The following is a 13,710-nucleotide window of genomic DNA, read 5'->3' on the forward strand; positions in this document are numbered from 1 at the left end:
TGCCAAGGGCTAAGTATTCCTATTCTCTTACCACCTCTCCATGCATTCCCAGGCAGAATTAATAGCTGGTCTGCTGCACCTTACTCCCCAGACCACTTACTCCCTTTCCTGGATTAGCGCATTCATCTGGCATTCGAGCAAAAGGTTTGCTGTAGGTCTGTTTTTTTCAGACATCCTTTGCTCTAAGGCAGGTTGGAGTTGCTTTATCTCTGCAGCACCCAGGCTTGGCTGTAAGGTGCTGCTCAAATAAAGGTTCCAGACGGTGGGCTGCAGGCAAGGTCTAGGAACTGCTTCTTTGGGAGACCTGTACATCGAGGTGTTGGCTTTTCATGTTTATAGCCGTACTTCTCTTCAACCCATTTTCTAGAATTATGTCACTACCAACAAACCTGTGTACAAAAGCTACAGAGATGAGTACTTTTCCCCAAAGACATTGCCCATTAGCTGTGAAGCCTGTGTTGCTTTGCAGGTTTGAAGATACATGCACACATATACATGTATGTGTATCTACACCATGTATATATAATCTTATTAAGATGCATCTCACCTTGTATAGGTCCATGTGCTATGGCTCCTGGCCTTACAAACCCCATAAAACCTACATATTTTTACATCAGTCTCTCTGATCTTGAAAGAAAATGCTGTGCATATAGGCTTGGGACAGCAAGGTATCTCTTTCCTGCTTTTACATTAAGACCATCCCCTGCTACACTCTGACATCAGGAAGATGGGGAGTTTCTGACATCAGGAATATGGGGATTTTTCAGAAGGTATGAAGCATCTTTTTCTGGTTCCTGGAGCCCAGTCTTTTGGGAGAGCCCCCTGTTCAGCTCCAGTCTCTCCCTACTTCCAATCCACCCACCCCGATTCAATAGAGATCTTCCTGAAAACCCAGTCTTGTTATTCCCTCTTTAGGCAGAAGGTCAATCTTCATCTTGCCGAGGCTTCCGAAGCCTTTCACCTGTTTCCAGGCTCTTCACTCATGCTTGGCTTCTACTGTTCCCTCTGCCCAGAAAGCCATCTCCCCCACTTTGGCCTCTTGAAACCCCATCTGTTCCTCAAGTCTACCTGCGTGCCAACTGCAGCTCAGTGGATGGCATCAGCACCTGGCTCCACAATTCACCTGCTGTGTGGCCCTGGGCAAGGCCCTCGGCTACACTGAGCCTCAGTTTGCTATTCTTCAAACCGAGGATTCAATCAAAGGATGTCTAAAAGACAAGAAAATAAAATCCCCAGAAATAATTTTTAGTCCCCAATTCAATCCTCTGAATCACTTCCCCTCCCCTTCTCCTACAGAGCTGAGAATGCACTGTGCATTACTAGATTAAGTCATGTTTATTATAACCCCCAATAGATGAAGAGGTCTTAACGGTCAAGGCATCACCTTTTAGACATGCCTACCACATAGTAAGCATGCAATAGATATTAGAGGAAGGGTTAATTTATCTCCCTCATTCATAATCAGAGCCATATAATTCAGAGGTCAGTTGCTTCTGAGAGGTGATGTTGAAACAAATGAACTCAGAGGTCAGAATGATCTAACCTTGAACCTCTGCTGTGTGAACTTAAGACATTTTTTTTTTATTTCCTAATTTGGAAAGTGAGGTTGTTGATACCACTATAGAAATAACCCTACTTCATAGGGTTCCTCAGAGGATGAAGTACACAAATGTGGGTGCGGTGCCATCATTGTTATTATTAGGCTGTCATCAAGCTTTTGGTTTGGGCTCACAGCCTTGGCAGACTCGCTAGGGGAACATCTAAGCTCAGTGGTTTTAGAGATATTGGGAACTGTGGCCCAACTGTCCCACCACCCAGAGTCACACTGTGAATTTCACAGTCCCTAGGCAATTTTGGTTTTATGAACCCCTTCCTCCATAAAATAATAATAATAATAATAATAATAATAATAATAATAAATTCTATGTTATGATTGAATTTAAATTCTATGTATGAGCAGCATAAAATAATAAATCCAGCCTGATTACATTCATCTTTATGTAATCATAAAGATGAATGTAATCAGGCTGGATTTATTATTTTATGCTGCTCATTATTATATGCATTTTCTTCTGATTTTAAAAGAAATTAAAATGAAAACATTGTGGGTTTCAGGCATTGCACCTCCTGTAGAGGACAGAGAAGTCAGCCTGGCCTTAAGTCTCTGAAGTCTGACCTCCGAAGGGTCAGCTCCAACTAGGCTCCCTCTCACTGGCTCTTCTCAAGCCCTCCTCTCGGGTCTTTGCACACCATGGAGTCTTCGCACAAATGTGTCCTTCTTCCTAGAACTCTCTCCTCTGCCCCTTCCTTTCCCTTGTTCACTTTCCACACATACAGAATCTCCTCTGCACAGATCAGTGGTCCTGACCCCCATTTCTGATTCAGCAGCTCTGGGACGAGACTCCGGAGTCTGTATTTAACAGCACCCGAGTGGTGCTGATGCTGCGGTCCTGAACTAACCGCACTGGAGACAGCTGCCTTGGAGGTCTGTCTGCCCTGTTTCCATTCTCTCTGGTAAGCCGTCTCTGATCTGATTTGGTCAAGTTTCTCCCACAGATGTTCTCCAAGGACTAAAGGCCTCTGCTTTATCTATGTAATTTTCTGCTCCCAGTCTCTCTCTCCCATTTGACGGTAAGCTCCACGTGCCTTTTTGCCAGCTGTGGGATTTGTGCCCAGCACATAGTAGGTGCTGAGTAAATGCGTGACAGCTTTTCAGAAAAATGGAACCAACTTAACCTCCTAGCAACAGTAGTAAATACGAGTGTCAGAATCCTCTCAACTCACCAGCACTGCATTTTCCTTTTTTCTCTCCTTTTTTTTTTTTTTTTTTTTTTACATTTCTCAATTTCAGAATTCCTCATATGCCCTTTGTTCCAAGAACAGAGCAAGGAGCAGGGCAGAAACCACTCCCTGGGACCTGGAAGGCCCTGCATGAAGCTCCGCAAGCCCCGCCCTCACGTGTCGCCCCGCCCTGATGATCCGCCCACGGGGCCAGACCCCGCCCACTCCCCCACGCCCCGCCCCATCTCCATCTCTGGACTTAGGTCCCGCCCCGTCACCGGCTCTGGCCACAGGCCCCGCCCCTATCCCCTCTCTAGGCCAGCTGCCTTTGCGCATGCCCGGCCGCCCCAGCACCTCCGAGGAGTCACCCGCTGGAAACAAACTTTCCCGGAACAATGTCGCGACCCCGTCCTCCGGAGACAGTCAGGTAAAGCCTCCCCGGCCCCCGGCACTCTGAGCCGGCTCTGATGTGGGCGGGGCCGAGCTGATCGCGGGCCGCGGGTCCTAGGGGCTTTTTACCCACGATGGCTTTTGCCGAGCCCGCACTCGCTGCCCTCATCTACTTGGCCGCCGGCAGGGTCCAGGGAACTCTGCATCTTCTCCGACCCCAGGCGGAGCCTGGCTCTGGCATCTTGAGTGAACACCTGTCATTATGGGTTCCCCGCGTCCCCCAAGAGCAAGGCGTTCCCCTGCCCAGCCGTTTACGTCTTCTGCTCCAGGCGCCTCCAGAGTCCGACCTCTGGAACCCCAGCTCGCACTTGGCAACCCAGGGTTCAAGTCCTCCGGTGGCTACTCCCAGTCATGGCCTAGGTCACAATTACATAACCCTCTGGTTCTGGACTAGATTAGGCGCTCACCTCGCCGGACTGGTGTGAAGATGAGAAGAGAAAAGCAAAGCAAGAGTGTGGGATAAGCCCATGCTCAGAACCGGGTGGCTGCTACTTTTCTGTTAGTGTTTTTATGGTAATTATTCCCAGGATCAGCCCCTAATTTGGACAGACACATTTTTGCAAACTTAGCATCTGCTGGGGCCTTTTCAAAGCCACACTGGGCAGGCCCGTTTCCTCTTCTGGATGCCTCCCTTCTGATTCCTTTTAAGCCTTTGGTCGTTATTTTGCAGTTCACTGTGGTTATCCCACCACTTTTAGGGAGCATCTGCCAGTAGAAAGAGGCATAAAATAGCAAACACCTCCCACAAACAACTGCTCATTTAATGATGGAGACATTTATGACAGTAGTCATCATTCATAGGCCACTAGCTGAGTACCAGCCACCATATATGAAATATGTCATTAAATCCACATAAATACTTTCATACATGTCACAGATGAGGGGAGGGGAGCTCAGGTCATTCCTAAGCATTTTGAAACCAGTTCTAGCTGTCCTTCACATCTGATTTTGCCCACTCTGCAAAATTGCCTTTCCCATAGAAAAATTACAATTAAGCTGTTGGTTTATTGGGTTGTCGAGAACAATGTGCCACAAACTTGGTAGCTTACAAAACAGAAGTTCTGCTCTTCACAGTTGTGAAAACTAGAAGTCCAAAATCCAGGGGCTGGCAGGGCCATCCTCCCTGCCAGGTTCTCGGGAGGACCCTTCCTGGCCTGTGGCAGCTTCTGGTGTTCCCTGGCTTCTGGCAGCATCACATCCAGTCACTGCCTCTGCTACACCTGGCCTTCTTTCTTCTTAACTTTGCAATGATCTGACCTTACAATGTCTTATTTAGTGTATATTTGCCTCTCCGTATCCTCTCCTCTTTTTATAAGGACACCAGTCACTGGAATTAGGGCCCACCTTAAAACCAGTCCTAAACTAAATACATCTACAGAAATCCTGTTTCCAAGTAAAATCAGATTTGTGGTTTAGGGAGGACACTATTTAAGCCTCTACACCACATGTGTCAAACACAAGGCCCGCGGGCCAAATCCAGCCCGCCAGGCCTTGCAATGTGGCCCGCACCACGCTGTCATCACTGCACTCCGCTGTCAGTTTATGACATTGTCAGTTTATGACTGTTCAGTAAACCATTCGGCCCGCGATTTAGGCTGGATTTTAGATTTTGGCCCCTTCTCTGATTGAGTTCGACACCCCTACTCTACACAAACGAGCAACAAAATAAACCATTCAAAAGGACCCAAACAAATTTACAGTCATGGATTCAGAGCACCATTTGTGGTCATAAATCCCAATACTCTATATTCTCAAAGTGTGTTCCCCTGGTCTGCAACATCATCATCACGTGGGACTTTGATATAAATGCTAGGTCTCAGACTCCACCCCACACTTACTGAGTCACAGTTTGGGATGGGCCCAAACAACCCTCCAGGGGATTCCGTTGCTGTTAAAGTTTGGGAACCACTGTTGAATATTTGATAACAAAAGGAATGCTTGATAACATGATATAAAGGCTAGATTAAGAGAAAGTTCTTAACTTTACAATGATCTGACCTTACAATGTCTTATTTAGCAAACCTGTTTTACCTGAATATAGTTACGGATTTTGATAATTAACTATTGCTTTGTTAAAAAGTATTTTACTATAATTTAAATTTAGTTTTCAAATGAACTTGTGCACTAAACTGTGTTCTTAGTACATAGTTCCATCCCTCACCCATGGTGGATACGTTCCAAGACCCCCATGAGATGCCTGAAATTGCAGATAGTACCAAATCATATATATATATATATATATATATATATATATATATATATATATATATATATATAAATATATATATATGGTCATGGTTTTTTTCTACACAGAGTAAGACAATGGTTGGCAAACTCATTAGTTAACAGAGCCAAATATCAACAGTACAACAATTGAATTTCTTTTGAGAGCCAAATTTTTTAAACTTAAACTTTTTCTTACACCGCTTCTTCAAAATAGACTTGCCTAGGCCGTGGTATTTTGTGGAAGAGCCACACTCATTGAGCCAAAGAGCCGCATGTGGCTCGAGAGCTGCAGTTTGCTGACCACAGGAGTAAGAGGTTAACAATGATAACAAAGTGGAATGACTGTAACAATATACTGTAATAAAAATTATGTAAGTGTGGTCTCTCTCAAAATATCTTATTGTACTGCACTTACCTTTTCCCTTATGGGAAGCCCTTTACATCTCCTCTTTGGCATATCAGAATTGCCAGCATCATTACTCTTGTGCTCTGGGGCCATTGCTAAGTAAAATAAGGGTTACCTGAAACCAAGCACTGCGTCTGATCACCACGAAGGCTACTCAGTGACTAATGGCAGGTAGCATAGACAGCCTGGACACCTGGATAAAGGGATGATTCATGTCCCAGGTGGAATGGGGTTGGGCAGGGCAAGATTTCATTCCCCTACTCAGAACAGTGCTTATTGAAAACTTATGAATTGTTTATTTCTGGAATTTTTAACTTAATATTTTTGGGCTAAGGTGAATTGTTGTTTATTGGAAAGTGGAACTGTAGGTTTTTGCCTCATTTTATCTTGCCGAAAATCATGTGATTTTTATTATTATTTCTGTCATGTTATTGAAAAGTACACCGAGACTCAGAAATGGTAAACCTCAAGATACTCAACAAAGCAGAAACATAGGCAGGACAAGATTTTTTACTATAATGCTGGTACTATAATGTTTGACTTATTTCCCTTTTAGAAACAGTTTGATAGATGATGCTAAGGCCCGCTTAAAACAGCATGACGTTGGGACCAGATATTCTCACTTGTCGTCTAATAAATATTCCATCCTTTTACCATTGTTGGCTAAAGAAGGAAAACTTCATCTGTTGTTCACCCTCCGGTCAGAGAAGGTAGGTGACAAGAGGTTCTGCCATTAAAGTCCAGGGACATGTGAAAACCCCACGAAATGTTGTCACTTGCACACATTTTGAGGCCAGAGATTCCCAAATGGACTTTCAGAATCGTGATGTTTGATAACATGGCATTTTGGGGGGAAACTTTAGAAAGAAGAATAAGTAATTTGGAATACTTGTAGACTTGGGTTTCTTAACCTTGGTGCCACTGGCATTTGGGCTGGATAATTCCTTGTTGTGGAAGCCGCCCTGTGCATTATGGGATGTATGTTTTGCATAATCCTTGGCCCCTTCCTACTAGATGCCAGTAACACATACTCACACACCTTTGTGATAACCACAAATGTCTCTAGAGTTTGTCTCCTGTCCTAGAAGGAATGGGAGAAGGGGAGACAGTTTGCCACTGTTTTAGACCAATCCTGCCCCAGGTATAACGTGTGAAAGTTCTGGAAAGTTCAGTGAAGTTAACAGTCTGGGCCCTGAAGCTGTCTGTCCCTGTTTGAATGCAGGCTCTCCTTGTCAGCTGTGTGATTCTGTCTTACTTAGTTCTCCTCTCTGTGCTGCAGTCTCACTTGCAAAAGGAGGACAAAATATTAACACCTGTCTAATAGGGCCGCTGTGAGAATTTCACAGGGTAACAAATGTAAAGCTTCTAAAACAAGCCTGGCACTTAGCAAGGATTCGGTAAGTTTCAGATGTCAACATCATTAGCGCCATTAGCAGACAGACGTAGCTTGAGGTTTTTAAGATAACTGTTCAACTTAAAAAATATATTGGGCTGGGAATGGAGTTTCCCTGGGTACACACCCTGGGTATGGTCACTGTCCCTTGCTGTTAGGGGTATTTCCCAGGAAAAGTTGGGAAGCAGTAACTTCAAATTGTCCAAGTACAAAAAAGAAAATGGGCCATAATAAAGTATCTTTTTATGCAGAATAACCAAAAGTATTTCGAAAAAGCAAGTTGAAATATCAGCTGAAGTTTCCTGGATTTGGTATTAGACTTGTGTGGATTCTTTCCTGTCTGGGTCAGATAATGACAATCAAGTTTCCAAGGGGAGATACTTAACATGGAACCAGGGGATCAGGTCTGTTCCCAGCTCTGCCGGGAAATACAGCAGAAACTTGCTTTTTTTTTTTAAATTATCAGTTGAACAATCTTGTAGAAAATCTAGACAAGACCAAAATGGGTCTCTGATCTCTGTTTCACCCAGAGTAACTTTGTCTATTGACTATTAAGTGAGAATCATCTTAGACCATGAACTCTGACATGCAAAGGTCACATTACAAAAAAAGTATTTAAAGCTAATTAAATTGAACTCTAAGCCTGTCTGGCTGTGAGGGCAAGAAATTCCCTCAGGCATTACCTGAGCTTGTCTCCTCCCTGGAGTCAGGCAAGCTGGGCCCAGGGATTTCATCTCGGTAGATGGGGAAGGCGGTGCATGTCATCAGTCCCTCCAGCGCAAGTGTGAGCTCTCCTGCTAGCTCTGGAACCTGGAGCCAAATTCTCTCTGAGCCTCAGTTTTCTTCCTAAAATGGGACTGAAGACAGTGCCTAGTGTTATGAGGGTAAGGATATCGCTCTCCCTCCTCCTCATGCTCTTCGCTCTTCCTTCTCCTCTCTCTCCTCTGTCATAGTCTCTCCCCTCCCTTCTCCTCCCCTCTCTTCTCCTCTCCTCCCAGCCCTCTAGGTCTAGGACTTGAAACAGGCAAGAGAAAATTCAAGGGGAAAAAAAAAAATAGATGAAAGTCTAAGGAAATTAGGCTGCAACCTTATTTGACATTTGAGTAGAATTCCATAAGGTCTTACTTAATAAAAATACTATGCTTTTTACAAAAAAAGAAAGAAAAAAAAAAAAACTTATGCACTTATATAGGGCCCTTTCTGATCCGACAGTTTGTGAATCATCAGTTTTATGAATGTATTTCTTTGAAACAGCATGACATTTTCTTACGAGTATTTAAAATAGGCATTAAATCAGGCCTATATTTCTGTCAAGTCCGATGAGTCCCTGAAGGTGCCCCTGTCAGTGTGTCAGTGGCCCCTCGCTGCTGAATGAACTAACGCTATGGAGTCAGCTTCCAGAGGTGACATAGCATTAGGTCTCTCTTACGCATTTGGGTGGTGAATGGTCAAGGCAGTAGAGACATGTCCATCAACCTGGTTTTCACCTACACTTATATCTACAATTGATGTGAAAGCAGGTGAGGTTTCTGTGTATTGTAGCAACTCCTGATTGTTACTGATTTTTTAAATGTATTTTTGTTACTGATTTATTAACAGAGAGGAACTTTAAACTATTTTCTTTCATTTTTAAGAAGCTTGCCCAAATGGGACTTTAAACTGTAGAACATTACAAAATTTATAATGGCATCTTACATGGATATATTGGCCCCAGTGCTAAAAATGCCTGCATGACCTTTTGATTTAGCTTCTGCATGTCAAGAATTGTCCTTACGAGTTCTCATTAATAAATATTTAACATGGGCCAGGCGTTGTGCCAGGCACTTCAACCATCTGCTCATGTGACCGACTCCCTGAGGACAGACATTACCCGCATTGCACACTATTGAGAAGACGCAGACCCAGGACCCCTGCTGACCTTGAGATCCCCCCCTGGACAGTTCAGGAGAGAAAGGATGGTGGGCACTGGCGGGAATGAGTCTGAAACAAATTGAGATCATGTTTGCTTAGAAGTTTAGTCCTGCAGAGGAGAGAAGCGGGGGGTTGTGTGGGGGGCTGGTTGTGCTCCTCCATCCCAGGATAGGAAAGAAATCATTTTAAAGACAGAGCTTTTTAAAAGAAGGGAATTATTCAGGATGCTACAAATGAAGACACAGACGGTCCTCCTGAAGTCAGGGAGGCATGGGATCAAGGATATATGTGGAAGGGGCTTTGCAGGGAAAGAGGCTCCTGTTCCTTTAGTCTGTGCAGAGGTCAATGCTGATGACCACATGTTCTGTGTAATGTCTTAATAAATGTACGGTGCGATGCTTAAGGGCATGGTTCTAGAATTAAATCCTGGTTTATGTTCCAGCTCCATTACTCACCCTATGTGAAACTGGTCAGATTATTTAACATCTTTGGACTTTAGTTCCCTTATCTAACAGTGGAAATAATTCCCAGCCATCGTGGCTCAGTGGTTGAGCGTCAACCTGTGAACTAGGAGGTCATGGTTTGATTCCCAATCAAGACATATGCCCCAGATACAGGCTGGATCCCAGTAGGAAGTGTGCAGGAGACAGCCAATCAATGATTCTTTTCATTGATGTTTCTATCTCTCTTCCTCTCCTTTCCTTTCTGAAATCAATTTTTAAAAGTATTTTTTAAAAAGTGGAAATATTATAGTAGCCTATATGTCCATTAATGGGAAGATAAACCAATTACAATATACTGTATACGTACAGTGGGAAACTATTGAGCCATAAAAAGGAAAAAGGTACTGATATATGGTACAGTGTGGAAGAACTTCAGAAACATGACACTAAGTGGAAAAAAGCAGATGCCGAATATGCAGGAAGGTAAATCCATAAGGACAGAAAGTAAGGGCAGGGTGGGGAGGCAAGTGGGAATTCACTGCTTGGTGGGTATAGTCTCCCCTTGGGGTGATGAGAATGTCCTGGAACTGGATGGAAGTAGGAGTTGTATAACACAGTGAATATTTTAAATGTCACTAATTATTTAGTTTAATTTTATGTTATGAATTTCACCTCAATTAAAAAATAACTTTTATAAAACAGCTTATATAAAACTTCTGACGACTCAGTGAAAAAAAGTCCCTGTGAAGCAACATAGTAAGCACTTAGTAAAAGTTATCTATTGATAGCATCGCCCTTTTCTTTATCCTTTCTTTAAGCCTCCACCCCCCATCAATGTAAATCTGTTTGTGTGTGAATGGTATTAGGGGGAGGGGCAAATAGAGAAAAGTCAGAAGTGAGAGCAGTTTTTAGAGTTCATTTTTATAAAAATATTCAAGTACAACGTGTTTTCTGCTCCTGTTCTTTACGTATTTCCACTATTGTAAGAATTGTCCATAGCATAGCATAGAGCAGTGTTTTTCAACCTTTTTTAGGCAAAGGCACACTTGTTTCATGAAAAAAATCACGAGGCACACCACCATTAGAAAATGTTAAAAAATTTAACTCTGTGCCTATATTGACTATATATAAAGTAATTCTCTTGAATAGGAATCAAATAAACACAAAGAAAGTATTTTATAATTACTTTATTATGAAATATTAAGTAAACAAAATAGTGAAAAATTATAAAATTCTTGTCTTGTCTGCACCTACGGCACACCAGGAACAGCGGTTGAAAAACGCTGGCATAGAGGGTCAGTAAGTGCTTGTTGAGTGCGTGGTTCCCACATTGGAATCACCCTGTGCTGCTCTGTTTCTCACTGCCCAGTTGAGACGGTCACCTGGAGAAGTCTGCTTCCCTGGAGGAAAGTGCGAAACCACGGATGCGGATGATGTGGCCACGGCCCTCCGGGAGGCCCAGGAAGAAGTGGGGCTGTGTCCTCATCAGGTGGAGGTTGTCTGCCGCCTGGTGCCGTATCTGTTTGATGTAAGGGCTGGAATGGAACTGGGTTTCTTGAACTCGTGAGCTCCCAGTGCACCCACTGGCTTCAGGATGGCCAAACTTGACCTCTGAGAGTGTCGTCTGTAGAGTGAAGAGACTGATCCTTGTGTGGACTTTGCCCTTATAAGCTAAGAAGCCTTGGGCAAGCCCCTTTTCTTATCTAGTCCCTTCCCCCATCCAGAAATGAAAGGGGAACTTCATCAGTGGTTTTCAAACTGGGTGCTGTGGACTCCTATACATACTTCTACACTAAACCCCAGGCCTCCCTGCCAAAATTCCCAGTAGAATCTTTCAATTAACAACAGTCTACATTTATTTGCAAGCAGTTGTGAAGGTAATAGAAATCCCACCACATATAAATATATGAGCTATGTAAAGTAGTTCATATATAATTTTACATATATATATGAATATAATTTCCCATAAATGGGAATATGCCACAATATTATGTTATTTTTCTATTGATAAGATGACTTTTTCTATACTGATAGGATAAGTTATCGCATTTTTTAAGGGGCATATTATCCCACTATTAGAGGCCCTGTGCACAAATTTGTGCACCAGTGTGGTCCCTCGGTCTGGCCTGCAGTTCTCCAACATCCTCCGAGGGGTCTCAGAGTGTGAGAGAGCACAGGCCAGGCTGAGGGACCCCACCGGTGCATGATTGGGGTTGGGGAAAGACTGTGGGAAGGCTCCAGGGCGTGTCTGGCCTGTCAGGCCAGTCCCCATCGGCTGGACCCCAGCAACAAGCTAATCTACTAGTCGGAGTGTCTGCCCCCTGGTGGTCAGTGTGCATCATAGTGACTGGTCGAACAGTCCAGTGGTCAGGCACTTGGCATATTAGACTTTTATTATATAGGATATGGCTATACTCCTAATTGATCTACCCTAAATGTCTGTCAGTTGAAGGGTGTCACTTTAGAGTTTTGGGCTATTGCAAATAATGCTTTAGTCTAGTGCAGTAAGTCCTTACTTAACATTGCCGACAGATTCTGCAACTTTAAGTGAACAACATAACAAAACCAATTTTACCCTAGGCTAGTTGACATAAACCAAGTTCCCACAGCATCTCATCAATGTTATAATGGAACGAGATTATTAGAGGACCTGATGCATTTGTATTTTTTCTCACTGGTAGGAATATACTTACACAACTGCAATGGCTAAGTCAGTGGGACCACAAATTTATAATGCCAAATTGTCATTCCAAAATATTGTGCCTTTTTATGTTCACAAAATATTTACAAAGCTATCTCACAGAGGCTGTGGGTAAGGACCGGGCCTCCCCACATTTCATGGTAACATAAAATTTACAACTGTAGCAAGTTCCTCCTGCCCTGCCTATCTTATGTACTGATTACTTAAGCCTTTCTTCTTTTTTTCCTTTTTAAATATTTTTTATTGATTTCAGAGAGAAAGGGAGAGAGAGATAGAAATATCAATGATGGGAAAGAATCATTAATGGGCTGCCTCCTGCATGCCCCTATCCCACTGGGGATGGAGCCCTGACAGGGAATCGAACTGTGACCTCCTGGTTCATACGTTGATGCTTAATCACTAAGCCACGCTGACCATGTCAGCCTGTTTTCTTAGTTTACACGGAAGTGGCATGACTTTCACATTTGCAACAGTATCTCTGCACTTCTTAATTTGTGTATTTTGTTTTCTGCTTTTAGACAAATACATTTATAACGCCAGTTGTAGGGTTCATAGACCACAACTTCCAGGCCCAGCCGAATCCCGATGAAGTGAAGAAAGTGTTCGTGGTGCCTCTGGACTATTTCCTGCACCCACACGCCTACCACCAGAATCAACTGACACAATCTGGTCATCATTTTATTATTCATTGCTTTGAGTACACAAATCCTGAAGATGGTGTGACTTACTACATCAAAGGACTAACAGCAAAATTCGCTGTGTTCATTGCCTTAATTATTTTGGGGGAAAAACCCACCTTTGAGGTTGAATTTAATCTCAATGATCTAGCATCATCCTCGGAAGAAATCTTCATGAGGCTTTATAAACAAGCACCAAGCAAATTATGATTTATGAGACCAGCATCCAAATAACTATCTAAGCAACTTTCTGTGTGCTTATCCGCGGAACAACAATAACGCCAGCTGGTGGAATTTGACAGGTGCGAATATTTTCCAGGCAATATGAAGATAAAAACCTTGCCTTATTTCCAGTTGCCCTCTGTTATCTAAAAGAGTAAAAGTTTTTCAAAAGTGGAAAATGTGTTTATGGTATTGCATAATTTCACCCACAATATATTAGCCCCACTTTTCTTACACGGGTAAGAAAATGTATCTGGCACACAGTAGGCACTTAATAAACATTTATTAAATATATAACCATGTAGCATTTCTCTTATTTATAAGAGGTAATATTTCGTTCTGTCTGATGTTACATATGTCAGCAATTTCTGGCTGGCCATCAAAATCTATTGTCCCTTTATTACATGGCAATAGAGTTGAACCTGAGACCAAAGCGCCTAGGTAGAAATAGCATTTCCCAGAATACTTTGCAGGCAAATGTGGCTCTAGAACTGTCTAGG

The 13,710-nt window shown here is 43.0% G+C and overlaps 1 protein-coding gene across 2 annotated transcripts; it reads left to right on the forward strand.

Annotated features, from left to right (window-relative positions):
- Positions 1–3,084: 3,084 nt before the first annotated feature.
- NUDT7 (nudix hydrolase 7) lies at positions 3,085–13,507 on the forward strand. Of its 2 annotated transcripts, XM_084861319.1 has the most exons (4): positions 3,085–3,208; positions 6,420–6,573; positions 10,980–11,138; positions 12,830–13,507. In XM_084861319.1, exons 1-4 carry the CDS (start codon positions 3,177–3,179, stop codon positions 13,196–13,198), a joined length of 714 nt encoding a protein of 237 aa, XP_084717445.1. In that variant the 5' UTR covers positions 3,085–3,176; the 3' UTR covers positions 13,199–13,507. The 2 variants fall into 2 exon arrangements, with proteins under 2 accessions (XP_084717445.1, XP_084717446.1); XM_084861320.1 differs by lacking the exon at positions 10,980–11,138.
- The last annotated feature ends 203 nt before the right edge of the window (positions 13,508–13,710 follow it).

Source organism: Pipistrellus hanaki (genome assembly GCF_964339955.1).
Source record: "Pipistrellus hanaki genome assembly, chromosome: 15".
Taxonomy (NCBI): Eukaryota; Metazoa; Chordata; class Mammalia; order Chiroptera; family Vespertilionidae; genus Pipistrellus; species Pipistrellus hanaki.